The sequence below is a fragment of the Cydia strobilella genome, chromosome 5 (genome assembly GCF_947568885.1).
Source record: "Cydia strobilella chromosome 5, ilCydStro3.1, whole genome shotgun sequence".
In the NCBI taxonomy this organism is placed as follows: domain Eukaryota; kingdom Metazoa; phylum Arthropoda; class Insecta; order Lepidoptera; family Tortricidae; genus Cydia; species Cydia strobilella.
This window is the reverse complement of record NC_086045.1, coordinates 19,452,650-19,475,766: the sequence shown is the minus strand read 5'-3', so window position 1 is coordinate 19,475,766 and position 23,117 is coordinate 19,452,650. Positions and strand designations below refer to the sequence as shown.

The 23,117-nt window shown below is 37.1% G+C and overlaps 2 protein-coding genes across 2 annotated transcripts in view; both read right to left on the bottom strand.

Annotated features, from left to right (window-relative positions):
* Window positions 1–22,728, bottom strand: part of LOC134741569 (uncharacterized) — a 163,221-nt gene extending 140,493 nt beyond the window's left edge. The window contains exons 1-5 of the mRNA XM_063674397.1: window positions 22,474–22,728; window positions 8,448–12,685; window positions 8,203–8,323; window positions 6,955–7,095; window positions 226–5,771 (exon numbers count right to left, since the gene is read on the bottom strand). Of these exons, the coding sequence (XP_063530467.1) occupies window positions 5,592–5,771; window positions 6,955–7,095; window positions 8,203–8,323; window positions 8,448–12,670 (4,665 nt within the window). The 5' untranslated portion in view covers window positions 12,671–12,685; window positions 22,474–22,728 and the 3' untranslated portion in view covers window positions 226–5,591. The remainder of the gene's footprint in view (window positions 1–225; window positions 5,772–6,954; window positions 7,096–8,202; window positions 8,324–8,447; window positions 12,686–22,473) is intronic.
* On the bottom strand, window positions 13,312–14,549 carry LOC134741794 (uncharacterized). Its single transcript, XM_063674690.1, has 3 exons — window positions 14,158–14,549; window positions 13,864–13,989; window positions 13,312–13,390 (listed from the first exon to the last, which is right to left on the bottom strand). Exons 1-3 carry the CDS (start codon window positions 14,547–14,549, stop codon window positions 13,312–13,314), a joined length of 597 nt encoding a protein of 198 aa, XP_063530760.1.
* Window positions 22,729–23,117: the final 389 nt, after the last annotated feature.

Genomic DNA, 23,117 nt, shown 5'->3' with positions numbered 1-23,117 from the left:
TATCGTACAACACTCGCTTCGCTCTGCCTTTTATAACACATTTTGATAATGCATTTACTTAAGCATTTTAGAAAGGAAAACCTTTAGTAGAACATAATAAAATATAATACTTTCATGAATGTAGTTTTATTAACTCTTATCTGACAAGGTAATTGTCTGAACTTAGTGTTCAAACCCTCTAAAATCAGTCTGAAATGTATGTACATTTAAAATAACCCAATTAACGTTATTTTTTTTTTATATACTACGTCGGTGGCAAACAAGCATACGGCCCGCCTGATGTTAAGCAGTTTCCGTAGCCTATGTACGCCTGCAACTCCAGAGGAGTTACATGCGCGTTGCCGACCCTAACACTCCTCTCCCTCGAGCTTATGTTAATGACAGGGGTTCATTCACCCAACTTGGGGCAAGCATGTTGTCTGCTCTTGGAATAGCCGTAGACAAAGGGATGGAGACAGGTAAAGCGGTGCAAAATATAAATGCCGCAATTTCGACAACTAAAGTATTTAGGTAGCCAGATGGTGCTGTACGGTGCCAAATAGGTACGTTTGTGATTGGAAAACGTGTCAATTTATACGTTTTTAGTTCTTGAATACACGTGACGTTATTCATAAATGTGCTACAACCCTGTATTCTGTATTAGCTATTAATCGCTTGTCTTAGCTTTGGTTGCACCGAAACTTCTGTCACGCGTTCGCTTAATTTTATTGTATGGGAACTTTCATCGTTCTCTGCTGCGTGACGTTGATCAGTCTGTTAATAGGGGTTGATGCCGCTGGCCCTATAATCTGTCTTTTTGACTAATGTTTTTGTATGAAAAGTGTAAAACAGAAATTAACTGAGGCCTTAAGAATTTTATTAATAAGTAATGGAATGTTACCGCATAATACGTACCGTCAGCTGTTAAAATTGTTGTTTTAATATTTTGCATTTCGCTTATAAACAGACTGAGATTATTTAAATCAAACTATTACCTACGTCCATCAAGCGCCTATTAAATATAACTTAAGTATTTAAAAACAATTCCATACATTAGGAAAACTACAGGTATAGTATGTATTTGATATTGACTAGTTCTTGTAGATAATACGAGCAGTACCTACAGCTGTTTGAGTTTCAGACAACAGCCCCACCCCGCAAGTCCAATCGGCAAAACCATTTGCTGCATACACATTTGTATTATATGCAGGGATGATAAGCTAATAGTTTTGCCGACTGTACCTAAGACATTACTAGCTGAACATTTCAGCACCTAGTCGGATATTGACAATAGACACGGTTAAGTGTAGGTACTTACTGTAATAATGTTGTATTTCTTTCAATTCTCTTTGCTACAGCGGTTAGAAAGACGAGATACTAAAATGTTCAACTATTCGCGTATCACTGTACGTCAGGAGTTCCCAACCATTGGAAACGAGGGTAATGTGGACGGGGGAAGCTTTTCCAAGAGATCCCGTGACTTTTCGGTTTTTTACCTCCACAAAATTGAAAAGACGACCTGTTTTGACAATACTCAAAAAAGGTTGGGAACCCCCGGCCTATTTACCTAAGAAACTTAAAAATGGCTTATTGACCATTATTTAAAGACTCGTTATATATCTATTATATAAAGTACACATAAGTATATAATTAGACGTAGTTTAGCGTAAATACATGGATGACTTGACAGAATGTTAAAAATGTGATAACTTTTGGCGTTATTTTTAAACTCGCTACAAGCCTCAAGTAATTAGTTAATATTAATCGTTTTCATTTATCATGCTCTGAAAGAGGGTTATTTTTGTTCTAAAAGGTGTGCAGAAAAATGATACGTGTCTTCACTAGAGCATTTTACGTTCGAAGTAAGATTTTTTGCACTATTTTACTTTAAGCAATTTAAATTTGAGTTTAAATGGATTTGTTATACTATTTCCATTCTGATATTTGACACTCCATTCCATAAACAACGACACTTTTGCCTAACTTGTTAACTGAAAGTACCCTTAAGAAATACTATAAAAATTTATACTTGGTCATGTTCTAAAAAAACACATGCATTTTACTTTCCTCGTATTCGAAATGAAAAGTAGAGTGTTTAACTCGGGTGAAAGGCATCATTTCAGCCTCGGACTATTGGCGCTCTCACTGCGTTCGAGCGCCAAAATACCTCGGCAGAACTGAGTGCCTTTCATCCCTTGGTTATCAATTTACTATTATCTTAATCTCTCATTTTGTCTTTTGTAGGTATTTGTAAGAAAAAGATAAACATAAATTTAATAATTGAGGCTTGTAAAGTATTATGAATATGGGGATTTATTATTATACAGGGTGGAAAAAAATTATGGGCCCTGGAGGAAAAGTTCCTTAAAAATTAGCTCATTTTACTTAAAGAAAACATTTTTTATTTTTAAAAAGAAACAAAACTGCATTCAAAAAAATTTTCATTTTTTTTCAATTTCGCATATCTAAAAATATTCTTGAGTACTAAATATTCGATTTTATAGATATTTTGTACGACAGACGAGTGTAAGACCTAATGTTTCTTGGAGAAATGTTATCATTAACATTAACTGTATCGACAAGTAGAATAAAATAGCGAGTGTATATTTTTTGAATTTTTTAGTCGGTTCGATTCCCGGGCGAAGCCAATTTTAAAAATTCTTTGAATGCAGTTTCTTTAAAAAAATAAAATAATGTTTCCTTTAAGTAAAATGGGCTAGCTTAAGTTTTTAAGGCACTTTCCCTCTAGGGCCCATAATTTTTTTTCACACTGTATATACTAAGTATACCTACCTATAGGATTTTTATGAGTTATCCAGTTCAACATTTTCCCTAAATAACGTCCAATTGTTGGTATTTACAGAATAATATCACAGATTTTTTTACATTTAAGGTTAAGAGGCCGTAGTCGATTTTGGAGCAAAAATTTTAAATTGATAGATTTAGTCGTTGAAATTATACACGTTTTGTTACGTAATATCTAAATAACAAGTATTGGTTCCTATTAGCACGTCTTCTCATCTTGCCTTTTAATTATGAGGTCGCGAGCGTGCGTCACCGGTAATATATGAAAAGAAAGGGCAGTTTTTAAAAATTCATCAAAAATTTATGATGGTAAATTATACAAGTATGTATAAGAATAGTTTCAGCAAATGTTGTAGATTTTTTAAGTATCAAAATTACGTTGAAATTAAGTAGATTTTCAGAGAAATTGTCACTTGTTTTGAAGTAATTTCTGGAGAAAATTGATTTCGTCTAACTTTCATTTACACTACTTCAAAGTCATAAAAATAAAAATGTAGTCTGATAAACGTCAAGCCCAGGATATGTGTAATACAAAATTACCATGTTTAGCCGTCCAAACTTTACGACATTTACAAATAACAGCTACAAAATCAGTGCTTTACGCGCGTTTACCTAAACGTCCATCAGAAAAGCAAACATTACTAATTTAGTAAGTCTGGTTTCAAAAAATTGATCTGATAAAAGGTAAGATAAGAAGACGTGCTAATAGAAACCAGTACTTGTTCTTTCAATTAGGTAAAAAAAGGTGTACAATTTCACCGACTAAATCTATCAATTTTACATTTTTGCGACTAAAATCGACACCGGCCTCTTAAAATCTACTTACGTAATGTAACCAACCACTCAGTCTAAAAGAATTATTTTCATGTAGGAAATCTTCCGATTCTTAACATCAAAAAATTTAACTCAAAATCGATCCATTTCAATTAAAATAAACTTCTTTAGAACGTTTTCATATTGTCCGATCCGATATCGGATGTAGGATCCTACATCCGCGTAGCCAACCGCGGGGGCGCGCCCGGGCGCAGCCGCAGTCTTATAGTGGTCACGCACACTACAACAAGCATTATGCCTACACATACGCACACAAACAAATATTATCGGTCCGACAGCTGACGGGGGGCTCCGACATGGCTGAATTTATCGGAAGCGCCTTTCAGATATCGTATGTCGGAAGGTGCCTATGATAAAAACAGCTGCAGGAGAGTGCCATTGGCATTAAATCCGCCTTTTTTGCTTTATAATTTAACGTTTTTTAGTAATAATGATTTATAAATACAGAGAAACACATACATCTTACATTTTACTTCCTTCCGACATCCGATATCGGATCGGACAATCTGAAAACGCCCTTAGGTTTTGCACAAATAAATTACCCACCCCGCCTTAACAGACTCTCGTTTCTATTCAAAAACCTAAATATTTATTTACAATATAGATGTAAACAACAATACAATTACTACAATTACTTTCGAGCTGAATCGCGTTTATAATATATATATACATCTGCGAAATCAAATTATATTAGTCACAAATAGTACACTAAGGGCCACTTGCACCATTCACTAACCCGGGGTTAACCGGTTAAACCTGGAGTTACCATGGTTTTCAGTACAATTTGATACTGGGTTAATGGTTTAATCGGTTAACCCCGGGTTAGTGGGATGGTGCAAGTGACGCTAATGGTGATTTTAAACTAGTGTGTTAATTGTATCTCAAAATAGAGGTCATACAGTCAGCATCAGAAGTTGCTAAGCGAGCGAGGTGTTGAAAATGATCTTTACGGGTTAAGTTGTTACCACGTTACCAGTGATAACTACTAACTAGTGATTGCACGGCTTTTGTGACGCCTCTTGCGCCGCCTACGCTGCGGTTATTTACACCAGAGTCATCACGGACAATGCGATAAAAGTAAGCCTGGTCGCAGCCAAAACAAAGGTCGCTCCCGTGGAACAGGTCTCATTGCCACGTCTTGAATTGTCTTGGTTTTTTGGGAAACCAGTGATAACCAGTGGTAAAAGGTGGAAAAAAAAACCCAGTAGTTACCACTGGTAACAACTTGGTAGTAACTATAGTGGGATTAGCCCATCTTGTCGCGACTTTATTATTAAGAGAATAGGAGCGTGTCAAGGTAATTTTGATGTACAGATGATTTTGAACATCTAGCCACTTGATTACTTCTGTTGTACGATACAAAAATACCTACTCTACGACTCTAGCGCTAAATGTAGGTAAACACGAGTACAGATAATGAAGTGCATAATTATTTTCCATAGAATTTACTCGGAAACGATCGTATTTCAGTCGTTCGTACGTTTCCGTGAAAATACGATGGAAAATAATTAGCACTACATCTGTATTTGGGATCGTCGCCACTATTCATCGATTATGTTTTTTTGTTCTCTAGTTCTGAAGTTTAGTACCACGCTTTGACATGACTCGGTAATACTTTAAACCTGAGTTGTCTTCTCCAACTCTACAATAATATGACAGGCGAGAGAAATCTACAAGATTAACACGTTCGCGGACGGTAAGTGACGTCATGTGTCATAGGCCAAAGGAAACAAAAAACTACGCGAATTCGTTTCCGCGAATGTGTTAAGAAGATAGCGGACGACCGGTTCTTCATTCAAGTGTAAGTCCCATTTTTATCTCTCGATATTGATATTTAAGAAAAACATTTATACACAATTTGATGTACTTCTATCAAATAATTGATATGCGCCTTCGTTTGACTTTGTTTTTTTTTTTCAAAGAGGAGGACTACGTTTGTATGGCAAAGCGGTCGAGCGCTGTCATACACTTTCTTAAGTGTCAGCCACCATGCTCTGAAGTCTCGCAGCGATCTCTTCGCGCATACTATCCAGCTCCGTCAGTCCTTGGTCGATGACGGCGTGGCTGGCGCTGCTTTTAAACGTCTTCAATAATTCCTCGCCTTCCTGCTCTAATTGTAGGCTCGTCGCTTCTAGGCTCGCGATGTCCATGGGCTGAAATCAACCTGTTTATTGCTTAGGTTCGTAATTGATGAAAATTCAGTGATTACTAAGTATTTGAAGCCCGCTTACATGGTAGGTAAATATTCTCAGGGCAAATCTAAAATGTTCGTAACACGCACAGACAGGTTATTTTATAAAAACGAACACTGTACTGTGTTGAGTTGAGTATGTGTTTCTGTATTAACATAACAAACATAACATACAATCATGTCCTTTGGTCTGGAATTGTTTATATTTGTACTAGGTGTATGTATAGTGATGGATGCAGCCTACACAGAAATATGAATATAAGTCTACACAACAAAAAACATATAATTTTATGCATAATTAGATAAAATCGATTTGATCCTGTATAATTATTTTGATCGTAAATCAATCGTTTCAGATGTTTTATTTAAATTTGCGCAGTGTTTTAGTTTTAAAAAATTACATTTGTTTTAAGACGAAATGGCGGAAAATTTGGAAAAGTTGATGATTTTTAGTATGTGACTTAGGCGGTTTTTTTCGGTTTTTGCAATTATTTTATATTTAAAATCTTTATTGTAGGTATATTACAAATAGTGTAAATTTCTAATAGTAGTCAAATTTTTTATATGTTTTACCAATAATTGTATATTTACGTAAATTCTAACACTGAAAATCGTTTTTATTTCCTGAACGAGTAAACAATTATAGTTGGTCAAACCAAATTGTCAGTGAATAAGAACCAAAAAAAAACTATACTCATCCTATTCTTTTGCGTGCTAGTAATAGTGTAAGACAGAGATGGTATGATTTTCTCTGTCTATGATTGAAATGAGACAATCCTTTAACAAACTATAGTAATTAGTAACACATATATTCATTTCAGGCAAAAAGAAAAAATCATGCATTTAAGGGTTAAGATACATACTTATTGGTCACATCTAGTCAAAGAATTAAATTTTCGTGCCAATTCGTACCTTGTCACAGTGACAATGACAATCAATATGAAAGTCACTAGGGACCTCTTACTATAGTGACAAGGTACGAAATGGTACTAAAATTTAATTCCTTAACCGTAACGCAAGCCCGGGATTTCGAAGACTACTGAGTTGAAATTATAAAAGGTAAATCTCAATATAAATTATCTATTAAATTACTGATTTTCTTATTTATTAAACGTTGTTGTTTAATAATAAACAAAGGTACAGACCTCTTCCTCGTTGTCAGGAGCGTCGCTAACGTCGTTCTCAGTTCTCGGGTTACTGGCTCCGCTGTCGTCTGCGATTTCTTTTTTTAATAGCTTACTGATTAACAGTTCCTGTTTGTGATGTATGCCTCGTTTAGTCATAACCTAATAAACAAAACTTTATAAAAATATAATTCAATGTTTTTAAGAATAATAATAACTGCATCAATAAATTGCTCTGATATTTAGATTAAGGTAATATTTGTAAAACTTGACAATTTAAAAGTGCTTGTTGCTAGGCCTATTTGAATAAAAAATATTTTGACTTTGACTTGACTTTGACTTTGAATTCATTGTGTGTTCAATGTCAATGTCATTTTGAATCCTATCTTATCTTTTGAATTTACAGAAATTTGTATGCAGGGGGATGGCCTTTTTTCTCTGCAGCTGACTGTACTTACTCTAAAACCGAAGCGTAATGTCAATGTTATTGTTTGTTCCTTGATTGGCAACTTGCTTTTGGCGTTAGGCCTACTGCAAGAGCCCGTTATAGATTTTAGTCGCAAAAATTTAAAATTGATAGATTTAGTCGCTGAAATTGTACACCTTTTGATACGTAATAGAAATAACAAGTACTGGTTTCTATTAGCACGTCTTCTCATCTTGCCGTTTCACAGTTCAATTTTTTGAAAACAGACCCAATAAATCAGTAATGTTTTTTTTCTGATGGACGTTTAGGTAAACGCGCGTAAAGCACTGATTTTGTCGCTCTTATTTGTAAATTTCGTAGTTTCGACGGCTAAAAATAGAAATTTTGTATTACACATATCCTGTACTCCACCTTTTACAGACTACATTTTTATTATTATGACTTTGAAGTAGTGCAAATGAAAGTTAGACGAAATCAATTTTCTCCAGAAATAACTTCAAAACAAGGGACAATTTTTCTGAAAATCGACTCAATTTTAACGTAATTTTGGTAATTAAACAATCTACAACATTTGCTAAAACTGTACATCAATTTGTATAATTCACCACCATAATTTTTGATGAATTTTTAAAAACTGCCCCTTGTCTTCATATATTACCGGTGACGCACGCTCGCTACCTCATTATTAAAAGGCAAGATGAGAAAACGTGCTAATAGAAATTAATACTTATTTAGATATTACGTAACAAAACGTGTATAATTTCAAAGACTAAATCTATCAATTTTACATTTTTGCTCCAATATCGTTACCGGGCTTTTAAATCAATTATAAATATACTTACAAAATCAGGACCCAATTCCTCCTGTGTTAGCATATGCGTGGCACGTAGGTCCTTTTCTGTTTCTACTACATGCCATTCCAAATGTATAGATTTAGGTATGTAAATTTTTCTTGACAAAACTCTGAAAATGTATAAACATGTACAGTGAATCGTGTTCTTTATTTTATTTATCTCTCCTTAACTTGTCATAGTATCGCAAGGGCCGCAGACTACATAATAAAACACATAGGTAAGTAAATACTTACTGAGTGAGCTTAGTGAATGCTTCCTCTTGCTTGTAGAATTCTGTGTAGTTGAATCCAGGAAACTCAAAACTCACGGAGCCTTGATTATTGCTTCTTCCTCGTATCCAACCTAAGCCTTCAATAGATTTACTTTCGATCCACACGTCTTTCCAAAGTGTCTGTCCACTACGTCCATCCATTTCATCATCAGAAATAATTAATACATCATCATTTGGAGCTTCACATTCTTCTGCAGTAGCTAGAAAATTTTCTATATCCATTTCCAATACGGCGTCTGTCCCAGTATCAAATCCAGACTGTTGTTCATCTAAATGCTCTAAATTCGTAGGCACTTGACTCTGCATTAGTCTCTTATTTATTTCTTCGGGTTTGAGAATAAACATGCCTTTTTCTTTTTTTGTAGACTCACCCTTTGAGCTTAGTGCTACTACTATCTTTGGACTATTGGATTGTTTCATTTGAGGCGCAATTTCAGCGACCGGTTTATTGTGAAGTGTAACAATTTTTCTCTTGATGTGACATATAGTAGGTTTGGGTATACTCTTCGGTATTGAAGAAGTCTTTAATAAAGACGCGTAATCAGAGTCAGACCGTTTTAAAAGGGACGCGTTTATCACCTTAGGTTGAATATTAGTAGGAGCACATACTTGAGCGCTGATCACCCTTGGTTGAATCGTAGTAGGAATACATACTTGACTCTGTTCATTAATGTGTTGCGAAGATATTTGTTTTAGAGTTCCATTTGGCGCAAGTTGATAAAAACTGTTAGTCTTGCAAATTTTAATAGGTTTTAAGATTTTTGAGCTATGAGTTCTATTTGAACCTAGTTTTTCTGCATTTTGGCCTGTGAGTTTATTATCGCCTTTTAACATTGCTACAAAACTATCAGTACCTTTATCAGTATTCGCAGAATCTCCAGCAAGCGTCATCATTTCAGTATCTGAGCCATTTCTTGGTGGCATGAATGACAAAGGATCATCAATAACGTTAAAGTTTTCGAGTTTTTTCGTTGTAATCCATACACCTTTGGTTCTCCTTTGTTTACGAATATCGGACATATTTTTTACAGTCTCTATACCAAGTGGTTCGCCTTTTTCATACGGTCCAACAAACACGCACGGCTCATTTTCGTTTGGTATAGCATAAATCCCAAATTGTGGGCCAGTGTTATTGTCCGCGCATTTTTGAGAAGACAACCTTACTGTTTTCTTTGAAGCACGTGCTACATCAATTGCCTTAATTATACTTTCCAATTTCACAAAAAATCCTTTATTGTAAAATTGAATCTCCTCAAAGTCATTTTCTACAGTCATCACAAACCACCTAGAAGAATCATCTGATGACGTATCATGATCTTCAATTGTTTTATCTGAGCTCATATTTTCTTCTTCACGATATTGGCCGAGTGATAAAATCGTAGCGTTAGAATCTTCCGAATCATCGCGGACAGAATCACTCAACACTTCCGGAGTATTATTTTTTAATTCTTCGTCAGTTTCGTCACTCACTTGGATACTTTCATTGACTTCTTCCGGATTACATACTTTAGTGACAGAACCAATTAATTCCCAGCAATGTGATAAGCCCCTTAATATGCAAAAGTTGTCTTTTAGATCATTTGCATTCGCAAGCAAATTTTTAACAGTCACTGGATATTTGGGTAAATCGGCAAAGCGGATATCATTTATATTTATGCAATGCCTGAAGAATGGATTTTGTGGATCCACTGCCATGAATATGCGATAAGGTAGATTGGTTGTAATCATAACCAGATTTTTTCTATCTCGGTATCTACCTAAAATGAACTCCCATGGATAGAGAGCCATTTTTCCAAGATGTGGTGGTTCAAGCGAGATTTTCACAATTCCGCTATTGATGCGTTGTTTGTACTGTTTGTAACTCACTTCTAACCACGCAACTAATTTTCTCTTGTCTGGCAATCGGTTTGTATACAAGTTTATTTTTGTATTTAAGGCCTTTTCAGTTGTCTTGGCTGGTTTAATAGTCGGGGCTGATGTTAGCGGTGGCAATGGCGGTAGGGTGGGGGGTAGAGATCCAGTAGGTACTGAATTTGTTGGCAAAGGAGTTGGTACGGATGCCACAACCTCACTTGAATTTAACTGTCCTTTGTTATTTGTACTGGACAGATAAAGGTATTCCAATCTTTTGCGAAGTGATTTATCGTGCTGTTCCATTTCCGAAATTTTTCTGTTTGCATTAAAATAATATCCATCTGTGAATTTTCGCCCTGTATAGGCCTTTACTCTTGCGCTTCTAGAATAATAATAAGGCACAACTGGCTGAGCGCGATCTGTTGGCAAGCTTTCAATTGTTTTGTCTTTCACAGGATTTTTGTCAAATATATTCCTATTAGAAGGCATGCGCGCCCTAATGCTTCTTAAATTAGGTTTTACCACATCATCAGTTAGATCTACGCTGTCATTGTGTTGGTTGACACCATTAATTTCTTTAACCTCGTCGGTTTTTAGTTCAGGGAGCGAACTATCAGTAAATATACATTTACAAAAACATTTATATAAACCATGAACCATACACCATGGTTCCACATTGGGCAAATTTAGTTTTTCGATTACAAGTTCTGCTACTTTTTCGGGTTTGTACTCATTTTTTAGGGACATGTTACTAAAGAACTCCGCGTATTTTCTTGAAGATTTCCAATCTCTGCGTTTAGATTTTAACAACATACTGTTTTCAGGTGTAACAATTACAGTGTGATGGAATTTTTGTTCCTCCTTAGCCATTTTTGAACTCATTTCAGTGTCTAATTTGAGCAAACCAGGCAATAAATTAGAACAATCACGTTCAAATGAATCGACTACTTTGTACTTTGAGAAATCACATTTACATTCAAACATACATTCTATTCGGCCACAGTGTGTTTTAAAATTGTAGCCACACCCCAATGATGGACAAACACAACCCATACTACAGCATGCTTTAGGGCACGTATGAGATGTTCTATCAACATTTTCTGTTAATCTTATAATGGTTACATCTAGTCTTTCTAGTTCACCACATTTGCGTTTCAGTCGGGTTTCTTTAGGTTGAATAACAGTTGTTACGTTTGTAAATTCTTCTGATTTTACATCTCGGGGTTCATCTTCACCTGTGTACATATTGTCTTGTTCTAAGCTGATTTCTACAGAATCTATAATTTTATCAAGTAAAGTTTGAATTTCAGATGTTACAACTGAATCCTGATGTGTGTAACAATGACTATCGTCTATAATATTAGCGAGCGGTGACGGTGGAATCTCACTATTTACATCACGACGCATTAATATTCGTTGTTGGTCGCATTTATAATTGAGATCGAATGTTACACAACACTCGCTTTCGATTTGAGCTACAATTTCGTTTTTCACCGTAGTCAAAACGGAAACTGAAAACTCAGCCCATTTCTCAGTTATTGTTCCATCTTCCTTTCGCATGTTTTGGAGAAAATGAGATATCGTTGGATCTATGGTTTTTCCCACGGTTGGATTAATCTCAAGAGCAGGTTTTGGTAAATTCTGTAACTCTATCCCGCCAACATGATATTTTTGATAGGAGTGATCAAGAAAAATCTTTTTTCTAAGTGGCCCAGGTTTAAAATTAACACTCAAAGAGTTTTGCAGTAAACCTTTTCTCTTTAGCACAGGTTTCCGTGTTAATGAGGATTTGGCTTTTTTCGGGAATTGTCTGATTGCTAGATCGTATTTAACCAAGAACTTACACGATCCTCCTCTGCTTCCGTTAAGCCGAATGCGTTTACTGTTCCACAAAACAAACTGAGTAGGATGCGCATATTCTTCTGGGTTTAGATTTGTTAACATTTGCCACGCGGATCTTGACACCGGTTTATCAGCTTTGAAGATATTTCTAGTAATCGTTTTTGTATTTTCATCTCTAGCGGACCCAGCTTTAATTTTTCGCAGTAAAACATTTTGCTGTTTCTCCAAATCAACCAGCAAGGTAGAGTAGACATCCTTTTCTAACAAGTGTCTAACGTCTCTCACAGTACTAACCTTAAATTTAGATTTTCTCTTTGGTTCATAAGTTTTACCAGTTTTCGGTATAAAATCGCAAGTATTCCTTTTCACGTATTTTTTTTGCTCAGCAGGTTGAGCAGGAGCGACTTTTAAAAGATCAGTGAGATCATTTTTCATCGGTTTTGAACTTCGTGTTATATTTGAAGAAAATACTTGAGGTTCTTGATCCATTATCAGCAACTTAACCTGTAACCAAAATTGTTTGTCAAACGATATTGAATCTAAATAACGCGTGTTTTTAAATACGACTCTTTTTTGTTGAACCTCATGTTGACACTCATGTGCTATGGGTGTCTTTCGATAAATTGCAAAGTTTGTAAAGCCCTTTAGTCCATGTGGTGCCGAGACTGAGACCAATTAGGCCAAGCAATATGAAGGTATAGAGGGAAATGCTAGGAACACAATTTTTGACTCCGTAACTTTGTTTGGACTAGTTAGGAGGTGAACATATCAAAAGTCCCCGGCCGACGTAGTAACTATTTATTAATCTGTGCCGGCCGCCGTAACCCTGGTGCCGGGGGGGAGAGAGGGGTTTGAAGGTTCCATTTTTCGGTTTCCCGTTTATATCTCGGAAACTATGCGTCTGAGCGACATGGCCACTTACGAAAAGTGATTTAATTTTTTACAAGTTTTATTAAGTCGTTTTTCGATATCTTATATTGTTTTTGAGATATCCGCTCTTGAAGGTTTATTTAGGGCTCTCATTTTTATCTTGATATCTACATCAATGAAGCTACTAGACCATGTTTGGTTTGGGAATTGTTTGACGGAATCATGAAGAACACAAAAAGTCGTATGTGACTGTAAACTTGCTATTTTGATATGACTATTTGCCATTCATCGTAGAATTTGAGTAGCGAAGGTTCTTTGGCATTAAGAATATCGAATATTCTAGATAAACATAAAGAATAATGACACAAAAGACTATGAACTCTAAGTACTAGAAATAAAGTAGAATTTTACTAACGCACATACATACCCAAATCGGCCGACGGTATTGCGACATGCGATAGAATAGATGGAGATGGACGAAAAAATTTGTGGCGATGGAATAAGTTTCATTTTAAAATTTGAGGTAAGGATTTTTTTTTTTATAATAATTTTTATTCAGGGAACAAGGCCCATATTACAAATACCTTACATACTAACATATATATGCATTTTATAAATTTAAAAACTAAACACTAGCTAACAACAGTAATATATATATTATTATATATATGTATATATATATATATATATATATATATTATTACAATAACTTAAATTAAACTAAAACTACTACTTAAATAACTAACAGCCCAACAGCACTCCTGTTGTCCATGTGCATGGCATTCCATTTTTTAACTATTGGACAATCTAACCTGTCCATAACAGTATTCAGAAGGCTGCTGGGGCTGTCCCTAACACGGCGCATCAGGGAGGCCACTCTCTTGCGCATTATGGCTTGGAAGCCATCCACGCGAGCTTCGGCAAACATCCCCGACGCACTGCAAAATCGAGGCAACCCCAACAACACTCTGAAACCGTTATTATACTGAATGCGTAAAGCATTAAGGGATCTCTGCGTACACTTGACCCACAGGCTGCACGCATAAAAAGAGTGACAAAATGCCCTAAAAAGAGTTATTTTGACACTCCCCGTACAACGTGCAAACCTGCGAGCCAACATGTGGCTTCTCACCGCTAATGCCCTACGCTCCCGCTCCACGTCAAGGTCATCAGTGAGGTCCTCGGTGACCCAGTGCCCCAGATACTTAAACTGAGTGACAGTTTTCAACTCAACTCCTCCAAGTTTTAGTGGTGGTATGTACATCGGCTTTTTTGTACCCGCCTTAAACAAGAGTAGCTCACTTTTCTTTGACTTGTATCTGAGACCGTGGGCCTCCGCGTACCTTTCACAAATTCCGATCAGAGTCTCGAGGGCCCCGATCGAAGGGCTCAGCAGAGCCATGTCGTCAGCGTAACTGATATTGTTCATTATTTTACCACTAACTGAGAACCCAATGCCGGCTCTGCTGAGCTCCTCAATCAGGTTGTTGACGTACATATTGAAAAGCCGCGGAGACGTCAGACCACCCTGTCTCACGCCGCATTCCAACCTGTACTCCTTTGAGTATGATCCGGCCCATCATACACTGTTGTTCTGGTTCTGGTACCAATATTTCATAAGGTAGACCATCTCTCTGGGTGCAGACGTCTCCCTCAAGAGCTTATCCCATAAGATATTGTACGAAACAAGGTCAAATGCCTTCGACAAATCCAAAAAACATGCGTATATCGGCGTATTTCGCGTAGTATAGTATTGAACCGTGTGCTTGAGCCGCAAAATTGCTGTTTCCGTAGAGAGCCATGGCCAAAAACCGAATTGCGCCTCGTTCAGGTGTATATGACGCGCAAATTGAAGATCAAGCAGACGGTCCATAACCTTCGCCACTATGGTTGCCAACGAAATGGGCCCATAATTATTTTTGTCGGAGGCATCACCCGTCTTGTTTTTTGGTATCGGTACCACTATGGTCTTCATAAGCTCCTGATGAAGGTAAATATGGCTAACACACAGGTTGAAAAACATCGCCAACACCCTAGGCAGATGCGCACCAGCGAACCGCAGGTGTTCAACACTGAGGCTGTCGTGACCAGGTGACTTTCCTCTACTCATGTCTCCAATCACTGTAGCTACTTGCTTGGCACTCACAAGTGTGTACGACGCACCCCCCACCACAGCCTCAGTGCTGGACGACTCTGATGGCATTACGCCCAAAGGAGACTCCACCTTAAATAGTATATTATTGTCGAGGCTCGGAAGTAGCTACTTACTGGCTGAGGATCCGTTTAATTGAATCCGAAGCCAGCAAGTAGCCTTCCAGCCGAGTCATATATAGTGCTTTTCTCAAAAATGGCGCAATAAATGCAAATATAATAGAAATATTTTACAGAAGCAACGTTCTTATGTATATATTTTCACAGAAAAAAGTAATAAGATTTGCTTTGCCGCCGTTTTATTTTTTTAAATTAAAAATGGAAGTGTGTTTTTCTGCTGAAAATACGCCAACCTATTTGAGACACCTAAATAGTCGCGGTACCAACATTATAATAATAAGTACTGATCATCTGTTTGGCTGTTTAATGGACCTATGCCTTCATTTGATATGGCAACTTCAACTTTTAAAAAGTTTGTTACTCGACAAATAATGGAATTTGTATGCAACATTGATCGAGACTGCAATGTTTTTAACTTTTTAATTTTTTGACTGACCATAAACTACGCACTTTGCGACCTACTTTTTAACCGGCAACGACGACTTTGCCGTCCATTTTTGAGAAAATGCTCTTTAAAGAGCTCCGCTATACACTTAGGCTCACATTGCCCTTCCACACTTGCAGGCACGCACGCCCCAGTTCCCAGCCTCTTTGTATGATTCCAGAAGCCCTTGAAGTCCTTAGTTGAGTGCCTAGTCGTTAAGATATCCATTTTTCTTTGTTCTTCGTTATCCTGGCACCATTTCAACTTAGACTTAAAGAGCTTTCTGGTTTCACACATTTTGTCAAACACATTACCATTTCTAGGTCATCCGTGTAATACCCATTCCTGAAAACTAAGTCGCGCCCGCCCGTGAGCCTCCTTTACATGTCTATTCCATCCTATTATTTTCCTACGCCCATGACGAGATTTTTTTGCATCATAGCTGATTTCAGCTGACCGGCTTAGGATTTTAATAATAGAATAGTACAGTCTATCAATGACTAATCTGTGCCCAGTATTGGTGCAAATCGCATCTGCACACTGCGAACACTCCGCTGGAAATTCAATACACCTTGACCAATATGACCTTGAGTTATTTATTATACATGCTATGTCTCCTTGTTCATGGTGATTCCATTACCAATATTACCATTAAGTAGTCTGATTTTTTTTTCACGAAATTAATGTAAACAAACAACTGTCACTGTCATAGTGACACTTGCAGGCTAGTTAGAGGTTTTCAAAGGGCTCGCAGAAGCCTCTTTATTTCCTTAATAATAATTTGATTTACAATTGTATTGTGATTAAAGTGAATAAATAACATAAATAATAATAACATTTTTATCAAGGACCTCTTCATAGAGTAAAGGCCTCCTCCATTTTTCTCCACATAGATCTGTCATTCGCTTTATCTGTCCAATTTTCTCATGCTGCTTTTAAAATCTCATCGAGCCATCTCTCCGCAGGTCTGCCTCTGGGTCTCTTGCCTGCAGGTCCCTTCCATAAAATTATCCTTTTGGCCCACCTGTCCTTGTTCATACGGGCAATAATAAATATATTCCCGTATATTCGTTTATTTCCGGCCATGCCCAGAACCGGAAAATGAAATTCTTGGTACCGGGACCGGTACGGCGGTACTGCATGCCCTAGTTGCCTTCCTGTCACACTTACCAACGAATTTACAAATGCGACAGAGAGGCAACACGTCGAACGTGGTTCGCGGTAGGCCCTCTGAACCGGACTCTACGGCCCATAGACGCATCATAATAATTAAAATGATTCATCGTTCTGATGTGACTGCATTACTAGTACATAATATTACTAGTTCAAAAAATTGTAGAATGTTTCTTGCGGGCGCCACAGAGCTTTAACAGGCAACATATGATGCAAACAAGTGCGTCTGGGCTATACCCGCATAAATCGAAGTTCGTAAATTGCGGGCGTCTTTCTCTGTCACTCTAATTACGCCTACAAAGGAGTAAAAGAGAAAGATAGAGTAAGAGAAGAAGAGTAGAGGCCCTCTGCAGGTACGCGTTGTGTTACGCGTTATTGTGTGATTTTTTTGTAGATTGTAAACTTGTAGATCTGATATATATGTAATAATTTGTGCTACAGTAACACATTATCTACAACATTATTGTCGACTTGTACACTTGTATAGTTTTTTGTGATAGGGCCAGCGGTGTTGCCATTATGGTTCGTTTTTAGTTCCAATTAATTTAATTTCTACATTTTCTTGTAAGGCTGTACTTAAGTCAGTCCGAGCTATCTCTGCACATGTTAACAGTAGAGAATGCAAAATAACCGATAACCGAGTATCGGTTTTGCTTCGGTTAAACTCGAACTCGAAACCGAAAATCGGTTAAAAACCGAGTAATCTCTAGGGTCCTAATTAAAGTGGTTGTACAATACTAACGCTATGGAATGTCCAGTTTAGCTAGCTAGAACCACTAATTAAATGGCTCAACAATCACGAAGCGTGACTGTACGTGTACAGTCAGCTGCAGATATATGACCACAATCTAGAAATTAATTTTTCAAAAACAAAACTTATGCATTTCAGGCCTCACCAAAAACAAGAGCTAGACATAAATTTTGAATTCCAAAATAACAAAATAGAATGCGTGCCCTCCTTCCCACTTCTCGGCATAACGATCGACTCTCACTTGAATTGGAAAGACCACATAGAAAAAATTAAAACCAAACTTAGCCAATTTATTTACGCCTTGGGACAATTAAAAAAGACCACAGACTTACAAACAGCGCTAACAGCTTACTATGCTTTTGCCCAGGCATGGCTTCGCTATGCCATAATTTTATGGGGAAACAGTACAAACGCAGAAGATTTACTAATTTTACAAAAGAAATGCATCCGTATCTTAGCAAATATTACACTACCCGATAGTAGTAAGCCACACTTTAGAAATCTTGGAATTCTCACGGTACCCTGCATATATATTTTCGAATTGTGTAAATTTGTAAAAGCGCACCCTGATTTATATTCGAAACTTGGAGATATGCCCCGACGATTCGAATCTCGCTTCAAAAATAATTTGACACAAACCTCCTCAAAATTAGTTATTCATAAAAATGGTCCCTACCCGATGTCAATTAGAATTTTTAATAAGCTACCTAACCATGTTAAAAATGAGCTAAATAATTATAAGTTTCTGAAGAATTTAAAGGCATTCCTCGTAGACAAAGCATTCTACTCTGTAAAGGAATATCTGGACTCCTGCGATAATGCTTAATATTTACTCGTGTCGTCCTCTCTGCCACCCTTATATGTATACGGCAGGCCATTACATGTAAACATAAGTATTTAATAATTTAAGTAGCTGATTAGTTTGTAATTTTATTGCAGTGCCCCTACAGGGTTGTGTTGAAACATAATAATAATCTTAAGATCTTTTTGTACACACAAAGCAATGATTAAATGAGTATGAGTATGAGTATGTATAGTACTCCCCCTGCATAGAAGTTTGTATTAATGGTGCTAAGTTATTAGTATTACTGACTGTACATTGGTGACACTAAATCATTACAGAAAGACATTTAATATAAGTTTATGTGTCTGCTACATTATGAAAGGCTAAATACGAGTGTAGATTTATGAAATGAACGAAGTGCGTTCCAGAAAAAAGATCACACAGTGTTTGTTCGCTAATCATGTATACAGTTACATAAACGTCGTTAAGGAGTTAGGAGTCCCAAGGGGGGAATCCCTCTGAAAACTGCTGCAACCGCGCCGGAGCGCGACCGCTACATTTGTGTTGTAGCAGAGCTGAGGATGCAGGGTGCAGGGCGAAAGGTGAATCTTCTGCGTCGTAAAGAAGAACCGACTCACTAGGGAGGATACCCGAAACAAAATTGAGTATGCCTAACGGCTGCTCCAAGGTGGCAGCCCCACCATTGGGCTAATCACTCGTTTACCCGAAAGTCCCGAAACTCACTGATTAAATCAAACGAAACAGTGCAAAACCGGACCGATCAAAATACGACGACCTTTGGCATGAAAGCATGGATACGAATTGCTTGCTGGAACGTGCGACTGAGCGATGATATTCATATTTATATTCATATTCTTTATTTGTATTAATCATACATTGTCATGGAGCAGACTATCCCAAGCAGAATGCTAATGGCTCCTATACATGATGGCCCAGCGCTGAACCAGCGAGATGGCCATGTGATGGTTGAGAGCACGCACTATGGAATGGGCCACGTGTAGATGCGTTCGCACCATCGCTGGCGCACTACCTTTGTTGTGCGGATAAAAAACCGACACCGTAGCCATCCCATCGCCATCCCGCCGCGCCGCGCCATAAGCCATCCGACACCACTACCCTCTCAACACGCTGGCCCATCAGGTAGGCTCATGATTGCAGAGGCGTAGGCTATTGGGAAGACTTGGAGCGAACTCAAACACGAAGCTCACGACCGATCAAGATATCGGCGCAGGCGCACAGTGGACGCCCTCTGGCCCATCTAGACATTAAGTCAAATAAGTCAAGGAGATAAAGAGTTCCGTTCTGATCTTCATCAACGGGGCCACTTCATCAAAGACGCTTTTTGAGTTCAAATGTTCGATTTTTTTATGAAAATATAAAACTCGCTATATTCATGCCTAAAAAATGTTAAGTTTTCCATGGATTCCATTATCACACCAAAGATTATGATAATAATGGGACCAATCTGTATGTAAGATCTCTGTGGTTGGTGTTGCAGGCGTCCATAGGCTACGGTACTGATTACCATCAGGACGGCCGTATGCTTGTTCGCCACCGACGTGTTATAAAAAAATCTAAATAAAATCTTTCCAAAATCGGTTTAGGTATTCATATATGTATAATCTGTGAGTTTTTAATCTCAAGCTTTGACTTTGACAACCCATTTTACTGTCTCTTTCTAGATCAGGTTACCACATAATATACACTTACCTTAAATGAGATCGTAAATTATTGATTTGATACCTAGATTAAAAAATTCAAAACCGCGGTTTTTAACCGAAACCGAACCCGGTTTTAAACTGATTTATAATTAAATTCCAATAATCTAACCTCACTTTTTCTCTTTTCCGTATGTTTTAAGAAACTAAACAAAGCTAAAAGGATACATCTATATTTATTTTAAATGCTAGAGTATGCAAAAGGGAAATTTGAGTTTACTTCTTTACATATTTTCCATTATTACGAAAGAAAAAGGATCTGAGTACGGTAGTACTATTAGTTATTCTGTGTCTGAGTGAGGTTAGTTTTTTGGAATTTAATTACAAATCAGAGTATACATCGGTTAAAAACCAACGGTTAAACCCGATACTCGGTTTTTTCATTACTCGGTTGATTTTAACAGTCTGGAAATGCCGACATAAACGTCAAATTCCTACGAAAATGACGTTTATTTATTTCCACACTTTGTTGCTACAAAGTCTGCGCAGAGTTAGCCGGCTAGTAGGTTAAACGAATTCAATTAATCGCATGCGATTTGTTGCAATGTGAGTACAGGCCTTTAGACGGTAAGTGGGTGTCCAGACAGGACAAAATGATCACAAATTAAATTGGCGTGAATCTCATCTAGCGTCCACCTTTGGGTATATACTCAAAGGCGTCCACACGTACACAATTTAATCACCAATTTTAGATTTATGGTTTGAGTGTTCGAATCCAGTGGGATCGGCAAGCCAATTAAATTTTTGCGTCCACAACACTAATAAGCTTCGCTTTGTGTTTTTCAGGGCCCTCCACAGTCCACGCGGGCGAATCACGGCGCGAACGTGTGTGGCGTCGATTTCGCAGATTGTTCCCAGTTTTTTGTTGGTTTTTCGGCCGGCGTCAAAGGAGACGCGAAGCGCGAACTTACAAGACTCCATATTACACACTATTTGGGCTCCTCTGTGGCAAGATAGATATTAATTATATTGTATTAAGCAGCTATATTCTACGGTTTTACAACAAAACAAAATGGAAAAACAGCTAAATCACGTTAAACTCGATCAGCTGATGCTTTTCCGCCATCTTGCCGAAATCGCCGTGAAGTTGTGCGAGTGTGGAGTCATACTCGTCAACGTCGCGATATGTTCACTCCACAAAGTCGCGCCGCGAATTCCGCGATTCACGCACATAGTCTGGACTCTGGAGGGGGCTTTTTTAAGTTTTTGTTCAATCACATGCCAATGTAGGAACTAGCTTACCTTCCGTTATTATAATTCCATAATAAATTGCCAACTGCACCACTCGCGGCCTGCGCGGTCATTCAGGGACTGAAAATCAGACACAATTTTGCAGTTCGTTAACGTATATATAAATAATACTGAATAAATAGGTATATGTATTAACGTTTCAAAGCAAACACATCAAAAATGGATTTCATTAATTTACTTATAAAAGATCAAGTGTGAACAAAGATTAGAAAAAGTTAGTATGTATCATAAATTGCCTTCTGCTCTCGATGCATACAAACGTCACTGTCACTGCCTCATTCTCATTGCTAATGAGTCATAAGTCATAAGCATCCTCTTAAGATGGCCGCCGTCAAAAATACTCGATCGAAACGAACAGAAAAACTCGATCAATTCTACATCGAATTTCATCACTACGCGTTTATTAAAAATATTTACTTACCTATAGTAAATAAAAACCATACAATTTAGTTAATCTGAGAGAAGCTTTAGTTTTACTCGTCAGTGCCGGACTGCCGGTATTTTATGGAATTTGATTTGACACACATCAATGTCCAAATTAAACAACTCATGAACGCCTCAAGCCATATTAACTTTACATTTACAACATCTTTCACCAAACTGTTTTTAATATTATTCCCTCGTAAATATGCTGGTAATGTGTAGTTAAACATATTAAACATTTGTTACTTTCATTTACCGGAAATCGTAAACATGGCACAAAATAAGTAGGTAGTTACTAACCTAAGAACGACACAATATCGTAAGTTTTTGGTTAACCAAACCAATGATCTTAAAATTCTTAAACTTAAAACGCAGATCTGACAGAACCATGTTACACGTGGTTTAAACAACAAATTACCAACCAAAGATGACATTTTAGTTGTAGATACAAGTCTATCTTATCTATGCCTTACGAATTTATGAAATGCAAAATGGCGGCGTGTGTAATTACACACATTATTAAATTTATGTTTACTGTCTGTAATATATGCCGAATAAGCGCACTATTTTAAAAGCAATAAGAAGTGGTACCAAGTCTTACCTTACCCCAATTACCAACAGCTTTTAGGCATTTTATCAATCATCACAGACGAATACCATTTTCAAAATGGCTGCAAACATCTTTCTAGAACTACTTGACACTCAGTTACATCCGAACGTATCTTTTTAACCGTTTGAATTTTTGCACTGTTAATGGATATTATAATGCTTTCTCACTATGAAAAATTAACAATCTGTTTTATTTTTAACATATATATATACAACTAATAATATCACTAAGTTTGTAGGGACACGTTATCAGTATTCCATCTACTTTTAAGTCATTCATTCATTCAGGTCTTTCATCGCACAGATAAAGAAAATGAACATGGCGTTTTGAAGAAAGAGCCGTTCATTATGTAACGAATCATAATACTACCCAATACAATACTTCAATAACCTTAACCTTATCAATAAAAACGTATTGGTTTTGAATGAAATCTAAATTATATGTCAAATTAAGTGCTAAATACTATTACTATGGTACTAGTCCTTTCCTAATCTGAGACTACATCTGTTTTGGTTAAACACTATGACCCAATGAAAAATGCTGGTAAAAGCACTAAAAGCTAAAAATGGGAATTGGCTGAACACGTTTTATCGTAACGAGTCGTATGATGCGATGAAGACAACGGATGTCATGAACATGA

Bases quoted from the DNA above. Each gene is read 5' to 3' on its own strand.
- LOC134741794 (XM_063674690.1), bottom strand. From the start codon at position 14,549: ATGTACGTCAACAACCTGATTGAGGAGCTCAGCAGAGCCGGCATTGGG. The intron at 13,990-14,157 runs GTTTGCACGTTG...TCGATTTTGCAG, and splicing joins AGCCACATGTTGGCTCGCAG to TGCGTCGGGGATGTTTGCCG. The intron at 13,391-13,863 runs GTTAGATTGTCC...ATGTTTATCTAG, and splicing joins CTGAATACTGTTATGGACAG to AATATTCGATATTCTTAATG.